At 36.1% G+C, this 20,957-nt stretch overlaps 2 protein-coding genes across 2 annotated transcripts; one reads left to right on the forward strand and one right to left on the reverse strand.

Moving 5' to 3' along the window:
• LOC140812832 (dehydration-responsive element-binding protein 3-like) lies at positions 1-814 on the reverse strand. Its single transcript, XM_073171199.1, has one exon. The coding sequence runs from the start codon at positions 682-684 to the stop codon at positions 25-27; it is 660 nt and encodes a 219-aa protein (XP_073027300.1). The 5' UTR covers positions 685-814; the 3' UTR covers positions 1-24.
• A 7,922-nt stretch (positions 815-8,736) lies between these two features.
• On the forward strand, positions 8,737-12,087 carry LOC140812841 (uncharacterized). Its single transcript, XM_073171210.1, has 9 exons — positions 8,737-9,034; positions 9,803-9,879; positions 10,128-10,356; positions 10,524-10,678; positions 10,801-10,846; positions 10,953-11,044; positions 11,140-11,236; positions 11,343-11,399; positions 11,492-12,087. The coding sequence occupies exons 1-9, from the start codon at positions 8,894-8,896 to the stop codon at positions 11,684-11,686; spliced, it is 1,089 nt and encodes a 362-aa protein (XP_073027311.1). The 5' UTR covers positions 8,737-8,893; the 3' UTR covers positions 11,687-12,087.
• Positions 12,088-20,957: the final 8,870 nt, after the last annotated feature.

The raw sequence follows: 20,957 nt of genomic DNA on the forward strand, positions 1-20,957 counted from the left end.
TAATAATACCAAGAATGCATTGTCTCAAAGCTGTGCAACGTGATCAATTAAATATTCACTAAATTCTTTGTCCGACGCCCACCACTGGGGGAGAAGCCACCCCTCCTCCGTGTCAACCACCGGGAACTCATAACCGCCTCTTCCGTCGACCAAACTCGGTAGCTCAACAATCTCATCAAGTTGATCATCCGATTCCTGATTGATGCTTTCTTGCGACGAAGTGCAGAGCGAGGTCAGCTCCTCCATGCCCGCCGCTTTTGCCGCCGCTTTCTGAACATCCAGCGGTGAGGATGAAGCCGGGCGAGGCAGCGAATCTTTGAGTTGAGGGAAATTCAGAATCGCTGAACTACCCTTTATGCTCAAAGCTGCAACATCGTGGGCTATAGCCGCCATCTCAGCTGTGGCATAAGTTCCAAGCCAAATGCGCGACTTCTTCCGCGGCTGCCGAATTTCAGTTACCCACTTCCCCCAGCTTCGCATCCTCACGCCTCTGTAATTTGGGTGCTTGCGTCCACTGTTTCTTGATCTTTTCTCGCATTTGTTTTCAGTATCTTCGGAAGGGTTTGTGTTTCTTTGATGGGATGAAGAGCCGGAGATGGGATTTTGCATGTAGACGCGAGTTGGTCCGGCGGAGGAAGTGGTGGCTACGATGGTTTTTGCTGATGGGCGAGCTGGTTTGCCCATTTTGTGGTGGATATCGCAAATTCAATGCATTTTCCTAATACATTTTACATTAATAGTTGGGTAAAGGAAAAGTGTTATTTTGAAGCTTGATATGGTCCCCATCCGTGGTCACGTACAAAAATTGTGTTTATATATATGTATGAAAAAAATAATTTTTTGATCCTATAATTTTTTATTTTGGATTTTATTTCACTTAATTTTCAAATTTTAATTTTGGTGTATTAACTCTGATTTTTTTTTTTTTTTTTTTTTTTTTGCTTTTAATCATATTTCGCCTGAGTGTTGACGTGAAAATAGAAATACTGATTTGCCATTGAAAAATGTTGACTTATCCTATTTCATGTTAGCACCGAACTAAAATAGATGTACAAAAATTGGAAATTGGACAAATTAGTAAACCAAAAAAATCGTTTTTCTTTTATATATTTATCTTTTTGCGATATTGATCCTTTATACTATCAAATTCCAGTTTAGGTGTCTGAATTAGTGGAGCATGTGAGCGTTTGACCAAGTATAAAGAGTTTGATTATCTCTACCAACACTTTCTCGGGCAACTCTATCGCACAAAGCTTGCTTGATTATCTAACTGACGTAGTTTGCAAGCTATTGCGTTAACTCGGGGTTCACTCTGTGTATTCCGAAAGATAGCGACCGCAAGTTTGCATATCATTAAAAAACAATTAATTTAGGAAAAAGCAATTAATTTAGGAAAATTATATATAATACAATTATATTTTAGGGAGACAGCTTTAATCCTGAATTAAATTTAATCTCAAATTCATAACTTTAGACCCATATTTTTCATTTGTTTGAGCTCCACATTTCATACTAATATTTTCCGCTTTGGTGTCAAAATCAGATATGATCCACCATCCTGACACGGTTCAATCCGAAAATAATCAGGTTTAGGATTCGGGTTTACGGGTTTGGGTCAGATCGGGTTGGACCCGATAGCTGACCTGACAAAAATGATCGGTTGGGTTGGGTTTGGGTCAACCCGGATTGACCCAAGTTGAGCCGAAAATTTTAATTTTTTTAAAAAATATAATGAATAAATATTGCCTACATTTTTTATATATTGTATGTCTAAAAAAAATATTTATTGTATATTTATATCATAAATTTTCATAATTTAATATTTATTTTGAACATTTTGTTATTTTTTAAACAATTGTTTATTTGATTTAGTAAATATTTTTTATTTTTTTACAATTAGACTTGCAAATTTAAAATATATATATAAGGAAGCTTTTGTTAGGGTGGGGTCCCCGCCAAATACTTATTATAACAACGTATCTCTTTAACGGATTGTTTCACTCTACCCATGCAGGCACTAATGAACGGTCCGGATGGATCACTCCACATGAGTGTTCCGGGCCCACCTTCATGTAAAAAAAAAATAAAAAAATTGACTCGGAAAAATCCGAGCCGTCGGATCGATCCTTGCGGGCAGTGCTCGCAGGGGTAGGGTCGACTGAACCCTCTTTAACTTACATTCTTCTTAACATTAAAACTCATTATTTATGGGGTCCCACAGTCCACTCAATTATCTTAAACTTTTTTAATATTAAATAAATATGTTTTACAATATTTAAATAATGATTCTAATTTTTAAAATCAATCTTACTTTTAAACAAAAGCTTGCTCATCGATTTCAACATAGACTTCGTCTTTGTTTGTCGAGCTGGAATTTGAGCTAGAGCTGCCTGTAGAATGTGACATTTTTGGAGGAAACACGTTTTAGCATATGTGTTTGCGAAAGGGTATATTAGTCGAATGAAACTCTCGTAGCACAATGTGTCTATATATATTGTTTTCCTCATGCAACAGATAATTTGTAATGGCTAGTTTCCAACGACTACTTTGCAACAGCTAATTTCTAACGACTATTTTACAATGACAATTTTGCAAATATGATAATAATTGAAAATCACATTAATCGAAATGAGAAATACAATAATTAATTTAATAAAAAATCCAAAAGATCAAGCGTTATGACAATAACCAAATGAAGCAATATCGTGCTAGATTGGTGGTGAAATGATATTCTCATAAAGAAGTCATTGATTTCGATAAATTATTTTCTCATGTGGTTCGGCTGACAACATTTAGAGTAGTGTTGGCATTGTGTGCGGTGTTTGAACATCATCTAAAACAGCTAGACGTGAAAACGACGATTCTTCATGGAAATCTTGAAGAAGAAATCTATATGCACCAGCCAGAAGGTTTTGCGGAAAAAGGCAAAGAGAACTTGGTTTACAAATTGAACAAATCTCTGTATGATCTCAAAGTTGTGCCAATGTGTTGGTACAAGAGATTTCTTTCATATATCATGAGCTTTGGATACAACAGACTGAGTACAAACCCTTGTACATATTTCAAGAGTTCTGATAATGATTATATTATTTTGTTGTTGTATGTGGATGACATATTAGTAGCAGACCCCAATAAAGATCATGTCCAAGAATTGAAGGCACAGTTGGCTAAGGAATTTGATATGAAGGACTTGTGACCAACAAACAAAATTCTAAGAATGGAAGTTCATCGAGACAAAAGTAACAAAAGATTTGTCTTTCCCAAAAAAATTATCTGAACAAAGTCTTGCAACGGTTCAACATACAAGATAGTAAGCCAATTTCGACCCTTCTTCCTGTAACTTCTAGTTATCCTCCGAGATGTGTCCTAGCAGTGAAGCATAGAGCATGAAGATGTTTCAAGTACCATATGCATCAGCAGTGGGAATTTTTATGTTCACCATGATCTGTACAAGACCAAACATTGCTCAAGTAGTGGGAGCAGTTAATCGGTATATGGCGAATCCTGGATGAGAGCATTGGAACACTGTTAAGATGATCCTTAGATACATTAAGGATACCTTAATTGTTGCATTATGTTATGGAGGATCAGATTTTACATTCAGGGGTTATGTCGATTCAGATTATGAAGTTGATCCTGATAAGAGTAAATCTACTACTGGTTATGTGTTTACACTTACAGGGGGAGCAGTAAGCTGAGTTTCAAAATCGCAAACAGTTGTAGCGTTATCTACAATGGAGGCATAATATATATGGCAGTTACTCAAGCTTGCAATGAAGCAATATGGATTAAAAGGTTATTAGAGGAGATCAGACACAAACAAGAGAATATTTCTTTGTTTAGTGACAGTCAACATGCCTTGCAAATCACAAGGAATCCATCCTTTCATTCTAGGACTAAACACATTGAAGTCCGATTTCACTTTGTTCGAGAAGTAGTAGAAAAATGAAACATTGATAGGCAGGAAATCCATACAAAGGATAACATAAATGCTATTCTCACCATGCCAGTGAACATTGAAAAGTTTGAGTGGTGTAGATCTTTAAGAGGCTTTGGGAAAACGTAAACAGTAGGGAATAACAAGATTGAAAAGATGTGTAGAAATGTGTTTGATTCTCAATCAAATATCGAAGTGAGAGAAAAGTCGGCAAATGTAGGTATACATTAATTATGAGGAAAAGTCAGGTTTATCTTTTGCAGTGGAAAAATCGAAATTGACATTTTAATACAAACAATGAAAATAGCGGAAAATTCTTGCGTTCAGACAAGGAATTGGATCAATAAATAGATGCAATTCCTTCATGATTCAAGTATCCCTTCATCTAGATATCTCTCGTCTTATAGCATTTGAGTGCTTAGTTTTATAATTTTTGAAGTGTTTGTTCTCCTATATTAAGATAATGTGTGTTCTCTTTAGAAACATAGTGAGTGGCTGTACACCCTAAAATATTACAGTAAAATTCTTTTCATCTTGCCCGTAGTTTTTATCTAAATAGTTTTTAAGGTTTTTCCACGTAAATATTGGTGTCAAATTTTATATTTTATTTTCATATTATTATCTCAAGTTGACGCAAGGGAACCCACACATTCAACTGGTTGTTCCTATACATTCGGGTTCAGTTGGAACTAGGGCCCTTTCCAGTATCTAATAAAAGAAACTTTTAGACTACTGGGTTGATTGGTCACATGGCTACGGATCGTGCAATACAGTCCATGATACCAAACTAGTCAGGTTGATTATCCATATGGCCCTCGACAACCCAGAAACTGTGTTTCGCAAAACAACCTCGCGCTTGGATACTTCTATCCTAATTGAACAAAAACGGACACTGCCAATTGAAAGGGGAATCTGCTTCTAGTTGTAATGATCTACTGCAATCGCTTGATTCTCTTGGGGAGTCGACGTGTAAACAATGATTTATCGGGAAACAATTAGTCTCCTCTCCTGATGTATTTATACCCTAATTGGGCCTCTGGGACTAGCAGAGTTACTCATGACCCGACTTATCTAACGGTGGATGCCCCCCTCTGGGCATTATGAAGATCCTATGCTCCTATATTAAACTAAAATTTGGTGTTATCGGGCCTCAGTTTCGAAATCTTATTTTGGCTTCCAGAATGACTTATTTGTTGATAGTGTAGGCAGAAGTGGTGGGCTTGCTCTTTTGTGGAAAGACAGTTGTTCAGTTGAGATTAAAACCTACAGTGTGGGTCACTTCGATTCAGTGGTATCTTTAGACAATGGTCAGATTGGGTTTTATGGCCATCAGAACTGAGGAATGCGGATATGATCATGGACTTTGCTTCATCGTCTCTATGCTTTATCCGATGAGTTCTCTCCTTGTCTGAAACATTTGGTGGCAACGACCATTCTACTTCATCTATGGACTCTTTTCGGGATATCTCGGTTTCACAGGCCCTGAATCCACTTGGCACAATCATCAACAACATCCTCGGTCTATTCATGAACGGCTCAACCAAGTGGTTGCTAATTTGGAGTGGCAAGAGCTCTTTCAAGGTACCACAGTGTCTCACCTAGATTTTTTTTGTTATGATAAAAGATTATTACTGGTTGAATCCTCACACCTTCATAGTGTGCTATCTAATTATTCGACTCGATCGCATTTATTTAAGTTTGAGCCTTTTGTTGGGATATCAGGAAAATAAATGAGATAACATCGTATCGGAATATCATAAGTGATATCAATAATGAATAAGATGAACACCAATATTTATAGTGGTTCACCCCAAGATTGGACTACGTCCACTTTAAACCTCTCAAAGAGATCACTTCTTTATTAATAACAAAGAAGACAAGAGAATTGAGTATACAAAGTATTTCACTCAAAACACTCTGATTTTAACACTCACTTGATCTCTACTAATCCTATTCCTTCCAAAGATAAACACTCCTTAAGAAATCTCACACTAAATCTTTTATCTCACTTCTACACTTATGATTGTAGATGAGAGGATTTTGTGTTTTGGTGTGATTTTGAAATGAACAATGGATGAATATTTATAGGTGAAATTTAGGGAAGAAAACAAAAATTAAAACATCATTGCTTACATAATCAAACCAACCATTTTTGACTAACTTAAACCATGTGTTAATTGTGTTGTTGAATTCCAATTCAAATTTAGCTGGCTTTAAATTCAAAGATCAGGTAGCTTGATTACTTACTTAGCACCTTTATGGTGATCTAACAAGGTATTTAAACAAGTTGAAGCTGATTGCTCGGCTAATACCGGAATCACTTATTGTCCTCTAGTCCTTTGGACCTTCAAACAATTTTATTTAGTGTAGACAACAACTCAAGAGTTGGGGTTCCAACACTTATGGGAAAATTTCACACAAATTTGCCGAGTGCAGCATTCTATTTTTATCTTCAATGCTCAACCTAGCTATAAAAGACGCAAGAAAGAAAATAAAAAGGACAGATAATTAAACAAAGTATATACTAAACTCCATGATCTATATATTTGCACAATTTAAATTAAAAACACCTGAAATCAAATCAATGTCCAGCTAAAATTTGAACAATAAACTTGATACCTCCTTAGAGCGGATGATCCGAGATATTATATGGATAACCTAAATCATGGTGAATCAGCGGGATTAATTCTTCTGAAGCCGAGCCGTTGGATGCCCAAGACATCTTCTACATGGGCTTTTATACAAGCTCCCGGAAGGCATTCTACCCGGATCATCTCGAAAATAGCACCTCACTCGAGTGCACCAGTTTGAGCTACCTTATGCTTGACAATAATTAATGTCAGAACCACATGGGTTTGGCGTGTCAGAGATGTTATCAAATATAAGGTATTGGGAAGCCACTTTATTCTAATTAGCAGGTGAACACTGAAAACAAGGTAATCATGAGATTTCTTTCAATAAATAACATGTATGTATTTCATTTGAGAGATCCGGATATTTTTATTTCTAAGCTCTTGGCATTCACGTATATTCACACATATACATAGCTATTTTATCCTTCATCCTTCAACTTAAGCATCAGAGTGGTCGCGTCGGACACCCCTCATGCGTCCATTCTTCATTTCGTTGTCTGCAGATTACGTTTGAAACCATATATCCCTTGCTCATCTTCCCAAACATAAGTTTCATCCGATTCGGTGGATTGTTCCAACTCCGTTTACCCAATTCATTCGGATCACATCAAAAGTGCAAATGAATGAGTTGAGTGGATGATTATCAGACTGGTAGCCGAAAGTTTACCTCATTATTTATCAGCAAAAGCTCTAGAATCCGTAGCATATATGGGACGAACAATGAATGTATAATTTTTCAGTAAAAGTGGATTGGAACGGATTGTGCGACGCAGAGTTTGAAATCAGGCACTTGCCATTATCTTCTTAATGGGCCAAACTCTATTGATTGTCCATTTTTAAAAATCTATCCATATTATAAGTTTCTGAAGCCCAAAGTGCATTTACAAGCCTGTACGAATAGCCCACAAGCCCTTTAAAGATTTGTTGGTCTCTTAAATAAATTAATCACGATGAATCGATTTTCCTTAAATTAATAAAATTTAATTTATAAAAATTTAAAAAATTAAACCATCAAATTCACTTTAATTAATGGAGTAAACAGAGACTAATATTAGATTTGGATGGAGGGATTTTCAAACCCAAGATTTAATTTTATTTGATTATTAAGATAAATTTATATCGGTTGAATTTCAAATCCATTTCTTTATTAATTCATGTAAACATAATTGTAATTTTCGTTAATTTAAAATCCATTAGTAATCAAGATTTAAGCATGATTTGTATTATAAACCCGTAAATTCTGTGCGACCGATGAACAATGTAGTTTGCCAAATGAGTTTGTTCACCTAATTTATTATATTGGGTTGGTTGTTAACCCCTACACTTATCCAACATTTTGTTTGTGTAAAAGTAGTTGGGCAGAATTTAATCTAGAAAAAATTAGCATGGAATTTTATAATTCAATCATTTTAATTATAATGGGATTTGTTCAAAAAATCACGAAATTTATTAGTTACAATGATACATTAACACCCTCAAATACAAGTGTCAACTTGATGTGTTTGGTCAAACCTAAGATCCGTCCATCCAAGAAAAAAATAGATATGATATAGTTTTGATATCCTGCACACCTACCGTGCACATTTTTGTGAGCACGGATGAGGTGTCACTCACCTATTAGATGTAATGAAATATAAAAAAATTGTGCATCCAATGAATGAGTGACACCTTATCGGTACTGACAAAAGTGTACATGATATCAATATATATATATATATATATATATATATATATATATATATATATATTTAACCAATTTGCAATTTTTATTATTACGTCAGCCTATATTTTAGAACTGAATTTCTATATTAATATGGGTCGCCATTAATAAAGAGGTAAATATGGATATAGACATTCACGCGTTAGTATTTCAAATGAAAAAAAAAATAATAAAATGGGAAAAAGTATAAATTAGTGGACTAAGATATGACAAAAATTTGTGTAAGACGGTCTCACGGGTCGTATTTTGTGAGACATATATCTTATTTGGGTTATCCATGAAAAAATATTACTTTAATGCTAAGAATATGACTTTTTATTGTAAATATTGGTAGGATTTACCTGTCACAAAAATTCGTGTATATAAGATAATGTTTGAAATCGCTCCCCTTTTTGCTGTTAATTAGGTATTTCTAATTTGAAGTTTGTATTGAATCAAACCAAAATTCAAGAAACAGTCAACGAGATCGATGAAGTGATCGCTTCAACAAAAAACACACGTGGGATGAATATAAATATATGACCCACAACACAAACCTCTGCGTTACGCCATTTTCGAACCGAAAAACCACTTCCCTTTCAAATCAAAAATTTATCTGCGAATATGGATGATTCAGAGATCAACAGAGGCAGCTTAGACGGCGCGTACCAGCCACTGCCGCATTTTTACTTGGCTTTCATGGTCATTTGGGTCTTCTCCGCCGTGTTTTGGACCTACAACACTTATAAAAACCGCCATTTTCAGGTCATTTTATCAGTTAATATTGCGTGCTTTTGAGTTTGATTTCAAGTGGGTTCTTTTTTTGGTCGTGTTGGAACTTTTATTATCTGGACAAATAATGTTAAATATGGCAAGTTATAGTATGGATATATTGAGACATTTTTTATTCATCTTCTGTTTGTTCTTGTTTCTGCACCTAAAGTTTCTTTTTTTCTATTCAATTTCCTGTTTTTTGTGTTTGATATCGAGTGGGTTTTGCTCCGGTGAATTCTTTGATCCTTGCCATAAACATTTTCTACAAAATACAAAGAATTCCAGATTTTTTAATGAAAAAATTCGTACTCAGATATCTGTGTTGCTCTTGTTTATAGGATTTAATTTACAGTTCCTCAATAAATTTCCTGTTCTTTCTTCTGCTGAAAGGTTGATGGGTTTCATAAACATTTCCTAGAATATGCAAAAAAGAAGAGAAAAAAGAATATGGTTTTGATGGTGGACAGGTGGAGTATATCATATGATATTTGATTTTCTTGTTACTCTTTCTTTTTATGCTCTAAATAGCATTTTTCATTTCATTAAAGTGGGTATTTATAACTGTCAAATACTGGTGATATGCAAGATCTCCAAGAAAATACGAAGTAATACGAACATTCAAGAATCCAAATATTATTAAGTTTGATTCGTTTAACTTTATAATTTGGTTTTTTTGTCAATCCTGTAGTTAAGAGGCTAAATTTTCCGTTGCTTGTGTTGTTAATTCTCTCTGTTATCCGTTTCTATTTGCTAGAGCAGTCAAGTACTTTGCAGTGGGCGCTTGCCACCGTTCCTGTGACTAAAGCTTTGCACCTTCTATTATCATTTCTGTTCTGGTATGTCATTCTATTTCTTGATAATTATTTACACCAACTTATTTCCACTATTGAAGTACAAGAAATTTTATCCGACAGCTTTTGTCGGATGAAAAAATGGGCCAATATCATGATTTTCATCAAACATCCAATTCTACACTCTCAACAACTATTTTTATGGGAATTCTGAAAACTTTTCTTTACTCGTTATCACTTTCTGATTCATATTTAATCAACTTATCGTGTTGTCATATGATTTCTTGTTTCAGGTATTCATGTTTATACTCAAATGTTTGCTCTTTATGGTTGTCCTTTGGGGTATATGTATCGGGAATTCTTTTTCAAACTGCCGCTTTCGTATCGTTTTCCCTCATTTCACATGGCTACCGCATCCTATGCTGTCGTCTTTCACTATCTGAGCGCCGAATAGTTTGTGGCCTCAGTTGTGTCTTGTATTTGACTCTTGTTGGTCATAGAGCTTCTGTGCCGTACTTCGCTGTAAGTTTCCACTACCTGTCGATTTCATGGAATATTGTGCTTGTCAAATATGTTGTGTTCTCTTGTTGGTCATAGAGCTTCTGTACCGTGCTTCTGTTTTTATTTTTAATATCATGTTGAATGAGAAAGCAGTTTCGGGTATTCATATCTCAATCTATTTTTTACAGGCGATCTTGCTGCTAGATTACTTCGCAATATTCTACTTGATATTTCACCGTGTGTCCCAAAACCTACAAGCTCTTAGAGAACAGTTGAATTTCATCGAGTATGAAGACATCCAGGCGATGCACAATGCTGTTTATACAAAATACGTCATGTTAAAGTATGTGTGTTCAGGTGTTCTGTCTTTTGAATTTGTGTGAAACAACTTCATTCATTGCAGAAATATCTCAGTATTAGTAATCGATTCTAATTGGTGTTGTTTCATATTTTGCGTTTGTTCAGGAAATTTCAAGGTGCAATGCACTGTGTTGCGGTGTTAGAACTTGCGGTATGTATACCTTTATAACATATTTATACCGTTTAAAAAAGAGAACTTGTGCACACATCCATAATTTGTTTTTGCTATGATTCTTTTTTCATGTTCTTATTTTAAGATTTTTATAAACATCGATCATTCACTGGAAAATTATTGGATTCGGTTGCTGGTTCGAGAATGGACGCAGTACTTTATCCTCACCTACATTGGGTATGTACAAATAAAGAAATCCTAGATTGGCAACAAAAAATCTCATGTCCTTGGCCCTTATGCGGTTAACGAGAATTTGTTTTTTCCCATCACAGATGGATTTTTAGGCCTCAAGAAATGGCATCTCATTTCTCAGTGATGCCTATTTTGAAGTCCACAATCAATACAATTGCGCCTCCCATTCACAGCATCGTAAGTTTACCTTATCGTACTAGTCAAAGGCTTTCTTTCATACTCATAACCTCGGTTAGTATAGTTGCCCTCAAATTTCTAGTCGTTAAACAAGCTAAAACTGCAGGAAATGGATGCAGAAACTTTTAAAGAATTCACAAGTCAGGAATGGCACATTGGAGTGGTAGTTAGCTTCTCAAGTTTTCTTGAATTAAATTAATTAATCTTTACTGCAGATTTACGAATGGTTTTTTTTTCTAAAATTTTTCCCCATAGCCAACTTTGTCTTCCCACAAGGAAAGAAGCTTAAAAGATTCAGTTATTGTCATGATCCAGCACCCTGGCGCGTACAATGTACCATCCAGCTCCCACAAAGTAAGCCCTATTACGCTTCCCGCATTCGTCCCAGCTTCATTTTCCGAATATCGTAGTAATCCGACACAAGAACAGTGTTCAATTCTGTTAGGGTAGTCAGTGGCATTTTGAAGATCTGGTTCTGCCATTCTGGAAGTTTTGATTGACGAGAACTGGTAGTGGATTGTTTTGAGATTGTTAGTCCGGAACCATGACAATTCGGGATTGATTTTTGCGGATGTGTACGTGGATGGTAAGTTAGTGGAAAATGTACATTCTTGCTTGTTTGTTCAGTGACACTGGAGTCTCATATTCTGTTCTTGCTTCTTTTCACCATAGAGATGCAAGCAAAATGAACTGATCTTTCGACAGAAGATTCAAGTCTTACTATAATATAAATATTCTCTTGTCTTTAATTTGAATTAACTGAGATGTATAGTTGGACACACTCTAGACTTAAGAATTCGCCGAGTGATCTGGTGTGCAGGCAAAGCCTTCCAGGAATTAACAACTCGACATAGTGAAGCAATGGAATGGAGAATATGACTACTCTATATCAGCTAACAATTTCATATCGAATTCGGGTTCAATAGCATAAAATACATTGATATGAAATTATCTAGATATCTTTATTGAAGAAGTTTCTCAAGCTAATACTCCAACTTGCCCAAATTTGAATAGAACTGCACTTCATTATGTTAGGACTTCATATGTCCTCCTATATTTTCCAATGTTGACAAAGTGTTGAGGTAAACTTTGCAAAGTTAAATGAGTTTAGTAAGAAACTATAGGTGAAATCTATCAATAGACTAAAGAATACATAAATACTGATGAATAAATGTAATTTATTAATATAAGATGTAATCATTAAATAATATTTCGATGCTTTTACGATTTTTTTATATTTTCAAATAATTAATAATTAATAATTAATATTTCAAAAGTTAACTTTCATTTAAATAATAATAAAGGTTAACTCATAATTCAAAAAAAAAAAAAACAAATCAACTTAAAATTTTATCTAAAAAACCCAACACTTATTTTCATTTTTCTCTCCTTTTCTTGTTTAATGTGGTCAACCTTGAGTTGGTCTTTTTTATGCTTTTGTAGGAATCAATTATTTCTTCATGCTTCATGATTCAGGCTATATTTTCTCTTTTAATTATTTAAGGTAGAGATTCATGTCAAAAGATTTGTTCTCCTCGGTGTAGTTTTTCTTATTTGGTCAACTTTTTTCATGTCACCCAATATCAAGGTATGTGTTATATTGTAACCTTTCTCCATCTTATCGCACATTCACCTATAATGTCTCTCACTTGGTCGAGCCAGAAACATATGAGCAGGCTTGTAAGGACCCGAAGTGGATTGCGGCAAAGGATGCTGAAATTAATACATTAGAAGCAAATAAAACTTGGTCTCTCGTTCTGCTTCCCATGGGACATCGTCCTATTGGATGCAATTGGGTGTACAGGATCAAGTACAACTTTGACGGTACTGTGGAAAGATATAAAGCTCGCTTGGTTTCCAATAGTCACGAGCTGATTACTCTCTTTTTCACAAAGTGAGCGGAAGCTTTTTTAGAGCTATTCTATTATACGTCGATGACATGATTATCACAGAAAATGATCAAAGAGCCATCGATAATGTGAAGACATTCCTAGCATCTTGCTTCAGACTGAAGGATCTTGTTATGTTAAAGTATTTTCTTGAAATTGAAATGCCTCGGTTTACAATGGACATCTCCATTAATCAATGCAAATACACACTTGTGGTCCTTTCAGAATCAGGATTACTAGGTGATTAGCCTGCTAAATTCCCCATAGAGCAATTTTCGAAACTCACTTCAACTAGCTGTGACTTACTTAAGAGCCCAACACATTATCGATCGGCAATTAGTAGGAAAATAGATCTTCTTAACAATTACAAGACCATAAATTTCCTTCTCAGTTAATGCTCTTAGTCAATTCATGCAAGAACCTAGATGGCCTCACTTTGATGCAGTTCATCGAGTGTTTCCGTATCTGTTAGGATTAATCGAACAATCACGATATCGCATCAAACTCCAGTAGATATATGAAACATGAAATCAAATACACACACAGCTCGACACAATGATATACGTGGTTCGGCGATGATAAAACGCCTACATCCACGGAAGAAATAGCCAAACTTTTATTGCCTGATTTCAACAAGCAGATTACAAGTGCACAATCCAATAGCCAAAAATTGAATCACAAAATGAATACACTCTCATATGTTCTCAATTTTCTTCCCTATCCGCGCACTCTCTGTACATCTATTATGTCTCCCGATTCTTTTTTCCAAGCCCTTTATATGCTTGTCAACCAGGGGATGTATTCTGTTGATCCCTCTCAAGTCTTCCAGCTGTCCAACCGAAATTCTACTCAAAGCCTTTATTAAATGACTTACCGTTATGGACTTCACTACAAGATCAGTCAACTCTTTTGGTTCCAACTTGAGAGTCATCTGCTTTTCAACAATCTCCACCTTGACTTCAATTTGGCTGCCTCCTCTCCACTGCCAGTTCAGTTGTATGCTGCTATTTTAACCAAGTTCATGCAATGCACAAACTTGCTCCGTGTCAACGACTTTGTCATCATATCTGCCGGGTTATCTTTCGTATCAATCTTCTCCACTTGCACATCTCCTTTGTATATGATATCTTTAACAAAATGCAGTTTTACATCTATATGTTTGGACCTTTCATGGTATACTTGATGTTTAGAGAGATGTATCGCACTTCGATTGTCACAATGCACTACAACTTTGTCTTGTATTATCCCCAACTCAGACATCATTCCTCTTAGCCAAAGTGCTTCCTTGATTCCTTCAGAGAGTGCTATGTATTCTGACTCAGTGGTCGACAAAGCTACCACTGATTGCGAAGTTGCTTTCCAACTAATTGATGTGCCACACATAGTGAAGATGAAACCTGATAGAGATTTGTGAGTGTCTATGTTTCCAGCAAAATCAGAATCGACATACCCAACTATGGGATTCTCATGACCATTCTGTTTTTCAAACATTAGTCCAAGATCTGCGGACCCCTTTAAGTATTTAAACACACCTTTTAAAGCATGCCAGTGTGTTTCACCCGGATTTGCCATAAATCTAGATACCACACTCATGCTATATGCTAAATCAGGTCTGGTACAAACCATCCCATACATTATACTACCAACTCCACTTGCATAGGGGATGGACGACATGCTTCTTTTATCTTCATCATTTTCTGGAGATTGATCCTGAGACAGTTTAAGTGATTGTGAAAAAGGTACGCCAACTGGTTTGGACTCATGCATGTTAAACCTTCGAAGCACTTTGCAGATGTATGAGTTCTGGCACAAGAATAACTTTTTTCTGCTCCTGTTTCTCACAATTTCCATGCCCAGTATTCTTTTGGCTTCTCCAAATTGTTTCATATAAAATTCTGAACTCAATAGTTGCTTCACAGCTTCCATGTTATCCCTGCTTCTGCTGGCAACTATCATATCATCTACATACAGTAAGAGATAGGTTGTTATCTTATTCCCCTGCTTGTAGATATACACACAGTTGTCATAGCTACAACGCTTGAAGTTGTTGTTGAACATGAATTCATCAAATCTTTTATACCATTGTCTTGAGCTTTGTTTAAGTCCATAAAGAGACTTTGTAAGAAGACACACTTTTTTACTCGTTTCTGTTGAGACATAGCCTTCGGGTTGATTCATGTAAATGGTTTCCTCCAGTTCTCCATGTAAGAAAGAGGTCTTTACATCAAGCTGCTCGAGTTCAAGATTTAATTGCGTTGTCAATGCCAGGATCATTCGAATGGATGAGTGCTTGACTACTGGTGAGAATATCTCGTTAAAGTCTATACCATGCTGCTGTGAGAAACCTTTTGCTACTAACCGTGCTTTGTACCTAGTTCTCTCTTCACCGGGCATTCCTTCTTTAATTTTTTATATCCATTTGCATCCAATCACCCTCTGATTCTTAGGTCTTTCCACTAATTTCCATGTTTTGTTTTTATACAGGGAAGTTATTTCTTCATCCATTGCTTTTATCCACTTTTGTTTATTCTTCCCTGATATGGCTTCTTTGTAGGAGTTGGGCTCATCATATTCTATATGTTCAGCTACTGATAGTGCATCGTATATCATATCAGCTTGTCCAAACTTATCTGGTGGACGGATTTCTCTTCTCTGTCTGTCTCTGGCAAGTTTGTAGGATCCTAGATCATGATTGGCCTGGATGTTTTGTTCTTCATGATCTGAGTTTGGCTCAAGACTAACTTCTTTTCCAGAGGGTGAGGTGTCTCTTGGCGGCTCCACCTCAACTTGTATATCATCTGAAGTTGGTTCATTGTTATCAGTGTTGGTAGCTGTCTTCGGATATCCCATTTTAGACTCAACAAAGGTTATATCTCTAGTACAAAAACTCTTGGGACCCGTGTTTTCTAAATTCCAGACTTTGTAGCCTTTAACTTCATCAGGGTAACCTATGAAGGCGCATCTTCTAGCTCTGGGTTCCAACTTGTCTTGCTTAATATGAGCATAGGCAAGACAACCGAATACTCTAAGATTAGAGTAATCACCCGGCCTTTTGTTCCAGAGTTCCATAGGAGTTTTGAAGTTGATGGCACTAGATGGACAACGGTTTATCAAGTAGCACGCTGTAGTAATTGCTTCTCCCCAGAAAGACTTTGGAAGTCCAGCATTCAATATCATACATCTCACTCGTTCAAGAAATGTGCGATTCATTCTTTCGGCCAAACCATTTTGTTGAGGAGTACCACTTACTGTTAGGTGTCTGGTAATCCCCTTTGAAACGCACAGGTCTTTGAATTGTTGTGGCATGAATTCCAGACCATTGTCTGTCCTCAAGTGTTTTAGCTTTGTATCTTGTCTATTTTCTATCACGGTGAGCCATTCTTTAAACTTTGTCAGTGTCTCATCTTTGGTCTTTAGCACAAACACCCAGACCCTACGTGAAAAATCATCAACTATGGACATGAAATACCTTCCTCCAGCATGTGTTGGATTTCTCGAGGGACCCCATAAATCATAGTGAACATATTCAAATGGTCTTGATGTATTGTGATTTCCCTTTGTGAACTTTACCCTCTTAGCTTTTCCAAGAATGCAATATTCACAAGGTCTAGTCCAAGAATTTGGTCCCCACATAACAGATCTTGCTTGGATAAGTGCATTAATCCCTGTTGGCTAACATGTCCTAGCCTCAAATGCCAGAGCTTGGTTGCATCAGTGGTAGTATGTACAATGGCAGAAGCGCCTATTATAGTGTTACCTTGTAGTATGTATAAGGTATTTCTTCTGTGTCCCTTCATGACAACCATTGAGCCCTTTTGAATTGTGAGGATGCCATTTTCAGACTTGAACTTATAACCCTTTGAGTCAAGAGTTCCCAATGAGATTAAGTTTCTTTTCAGATCAAGAACAAATCTTACATCTGTTAAGAACCTCTCCATTCCATCGTGCATTTTGAGTCGGATTGTTCCAATGCCCTTCACTTTACAAGGTAAATCATTTCCCAGCAGTACTAGTCCTTCTTCTACATCTTTAAAAGTTTCAAACCAAGATCTAATGGGACACATATGGAAAGAACACCCGGAATCAAGAATCCAATCATTTGAAACACTATGGTCTGAGATTGCTAATACTTCTGTAGAATCATAGCCATCCGATGCCACAGCTGCCTCAGGGCTTTCTTTTGGTTTGGCTTGCCAATGTTTCATCCTTTGAGGACAATATCTTTTATAATGGCCCTTCTTATGGCACAAGAAGCATTTAAAATTGCTTCTGCTTTTGGATCTTGAGTTATTTCTTTCGTTTCTTGGAGTTCTTTTCTCATTTCTTCCACGTACTGCAAGACTTTCACCTAGTATGTGCCATGTAGATTGGATCTTCTTTTTCAATTCTTTGGCTTGTACTGCTGATTGTACTTCCTCAAGAGAAATAGTCTGTTCTCTTCCATACAACATTGCATCTCGTAGGTTTTCATATGAATTTGGGAGAGAATTTAACAGTATGAGAGCTTTATCTTCATCCTAGAGTTTAACGTCTATGTTCTCAAGATCATCAAGAATTTTGATAAATTCATCTATTTGAGCTGTGATCTTCTTTTCATCCGTGATCCTGAAGGAATATAATCTTTGTTTGATATATAATCTATTTGCAAGGGACTTTGTCATGTACAGTTTTTTCAACTTGTTCCACATAGCGGTTGCAGACTTCTCCTTCGAAACTTCCCGAAGGGGTTTGTCACCGAGGCACAGAATAATTGCACTTTGTGCTTTGGCAAGATTTTGTATCTTCTCTTTCGAATCATCGGGAAAAGCATCTTCTCCCATGAATGCGTCTGCAAGCCCTTGTTGAATCAATATAGCTTTCATTTTGATCCTCCAAAGCCCGAAATCATTATTGCCTGAGAACTTCTCGGTGTCATATTTCATCGAACCCATCTTTGAGATTATCGTGATCTTGGCTTCACTTCGCTTCCCACAGACGGCGCCAATTGTTAGGATTAATCGAACAATCACGATATCGCAGTCAAACTCCACTGGATATATGAAACATGAAATCAAATACACACAAAGCTCGACACAATGATATACGTGGTTCGGCGATGATAAAACGCCTACATCCACGGAAGAAACAGCCAAACTTTTATTGCCTGATTTCAACAAGCAGATTACAAGTGCACAATCCAATAGCCAAAAATTGAATCACAAAATGAATACACTCTCATATGCTCTCAATTTTCTTTCTTATCCGCGCACTCTCTGTACATCTATTATGTCTCCCGATTCCTTTCTCCAAGCCCTTTATATGCTTGTCAACCAGGGGATGTATTCTGTTGATCCCTCTCAAGTCTTCCAGCTGTCCAACCGAAATTCTACCCAAAGCCTTTATTAACTGACTTATCGTTATGGACTTAACTACAAGATCAGTCAACTCCTTTGGTTCCAACTTGAGAGTCATCTGCTTTTCAACAGTATCTAAAAGGTGCTCCGGGATAAGGATTATTCTTTCCTTCTAAAGGTGATTTGGGTTTAGTTGGTTTTGTGACGCAGATTGGGGTGGAGATATTGCAACACGATGATCAGTTATTGGTTATTGTATTTTTCTGGAGAAATCTCATCTCCGGGAAAAGTAAGAAACAAACATATATAAGTCTTCTGCCGAAGCCGAGTACAAATCAATGGCCTCCACCACCCGTGAAGCAACTTGGCTAAGATACTTATTACAAGATTTGGATATGATCATAAGCAACCAGTCACTTTATATTTGGACAATCAAGGAGCTGTTTTAAACCATTTCTGAAGCTTTTTTTTGTTACAATGGTTTTTATTTGTTGTTTTTTAGTGTACTTTTAACAATACTGCTTTCAACAAAGGATTTCTGAACACAAAATCCCTTGTCTTTTTTTTTTCCGTTTTTCTTGTAGTGTACTTTATCTATATGTTAAGTTATATTCATCAAATCAACAACAAATTTTGCATATTTATTGTGCACCGAGTTAGAACTTCTCACATGAGACAAAAAGGCAAGTTTGACTCCATCATAACACGTTTCCAACTTTTAACCCTTCAATTGTAAAAGTAGATTGTTGTGCTTCACTTAATTAAAACAATAACATGAAAGACAAAATATTGTATCATTCGAAGGAGAGTACACTAATGATGAAAACTTTTTAAACCATGTATTGAAATCGACGACGTTGCTTTCCTAATTCAGACAATGAGTACTTTAATTTGGGTTGATGTGTCCCATTTTGATATAAGCTTGTCTACTTTAATCATGGTGATTAACACGATGTTGCCACATTGAATTCTGCAATCTAGGATACTGCTAAAGATCGAGAAGTTTTACCACTCAACTCTTTGATATTTAGGAGGTTTGGGCTCCTCATTAAGAATGCATGTATTAGTCTCGGTCCTTTCACACGACATATGATTATCAATTTTTGGCTTAAAGAATGAAAAAATATTGTTTATCCTATCTCTCTTGATTTGACATTAAAATAATCTAATACAAAAAAATATTAATTCAGATTAGAATAAACGTTAATATTATTCTAGGAGAATGAGAATATCAATGACAATATGAATCTTAACTAGTACAAACTAAAGTACAAATGATTAATCTACAGTTTAAAATAATAATAATAATAATTTTTTGTTGTTATTCGAAAATAATTTGTAAAGCAGAATCTATAAAATATCAATCCACAATTTACAGCAAATAAAATTAAACTTAAACAAAATTGTGAAGCAACAAAAAGAAAACACGAAACAATGTGAAAAAAAAATATAACTAAAAAGTGGAAAAATCCCATAAAAATTTACGTACTTCACGAATTCTGATTCGGGCTATGACCTGAGGAATTCCGGACGACCAAGTGGCTTTGGGCTTAGTTCGTAAAGTTCTTGAACATCATCTCTGATAGTCTCGAAATCTATAACTGGAGGACACATCAAAGGATGGGGATAATAGGTTGCCCCCAAGTACTCACTCATGTATTCATGGCAGTTCCTCCACGGCTTGTCCTATCCTCATACCAACCTAGCTGCAAACTTGGATTAGTCACCACGTAAGTTTGTGTCACAGGCTTGCTTTCCACTACCACTGGTTTTTTGGTGCCACCTCCTCTTCTCTCCAGTGTGGTGGATCGGAGTATATTCATCCTCCCTATTGGATAAAATAATCAGTGGTACACCCAAGCGGCGAGCTCAAGCTACTTGGGAACTTTTTAGTCCTTTTATCTGCTTGTTTTCAGATTCACGGGATTTGTTTTCCTATGTCCACTACCTCCACTACCATATTTCCTTCATGAATTCCTTTATAGTGGTGGTGAAGATACTGGTCAATTCCTTAAGATCACCCGATCGAATGCCTTTCTCCATAGACATTACAAAACTCACTTAAACTTCTTGGTCAACAGTGTTAGAACATATTATTGTTAGCTCTCAAGGGTAGATTAGTCATTTTATTCTTTTGTGCTTATCCTAGCTATATAAACATATTCTCTTTGTATTTTTATTCAGTTTTACAACACTTTTCGCTCACTCTCTATTTCTTCATGGTATCAGAGCCTCCATCTCATGGATCCTCCGTATAGTTTCTCTTTGGTAATCGATTTCTTCTCTGCATTGTGTTTTGTTTTATTCATTCGGTTTGGTTTGGTTTTGGCATAATGAATACTCGTAAAGATGATTCTCTTCAGTCGATCAGTGTTTAATTGGATGAAAAAAATTATTCGTATTGGAGTTATGTTATGAAGAATTTCTTGCTGGGGAAATCGACGTGGGGCTATGTCATAGGTGTGCAAGACAAGTCTACTGACCATACGAACCCTGATT

This window comes from Primulina eburnea, chromosome 1 (assembly GCF_022965805.1).
Source record: "Primulina eburnea isolate SZY01 chromosome 1, ASM2296580v1, whole genome shotgun sequence".
In the NCBI taxonomy this organism is placed as follows: domain Eukaryota; kingdom Viridiplantae; phylum Streptophyta; class Magnoliopsida; order Lamiales; family Gesneriaceae; genus Primulina; species Primulina eburnea.

Excerpts from the sequence above, each read along its gene's own strand:
- LOC140812832 (XM_073171199.1), bottom strand. The coding sequence starts at position 684 with ATGGGCAAACCAGCTCGCCCATCAGCAAAAACCATCGTAGCCACCACT.
- LOC140812841 (XM_073171210.1), top strand. The coding sequence starts at position 8,894 with ATGGATGATTCAGAGATCAACAGAGGCAGCTTAGACGGCGCGTACCAG. Across the intron at positions 11,045-11,139 it reads TTTATCCTCACCTACATTGG|ATGGATTTTTAGGCCTCAAG; the intron begins GTATGTACAAAT and ends TTCCCATCACAG. Across the intron at positions 11,400-11,491 it reads AGGAATGGCACATTGGAGTG|CCAACTTTGTCTTCCCACAA; the intron begins GTAGTTAGCTTC and ends TTTTCCCCATAG.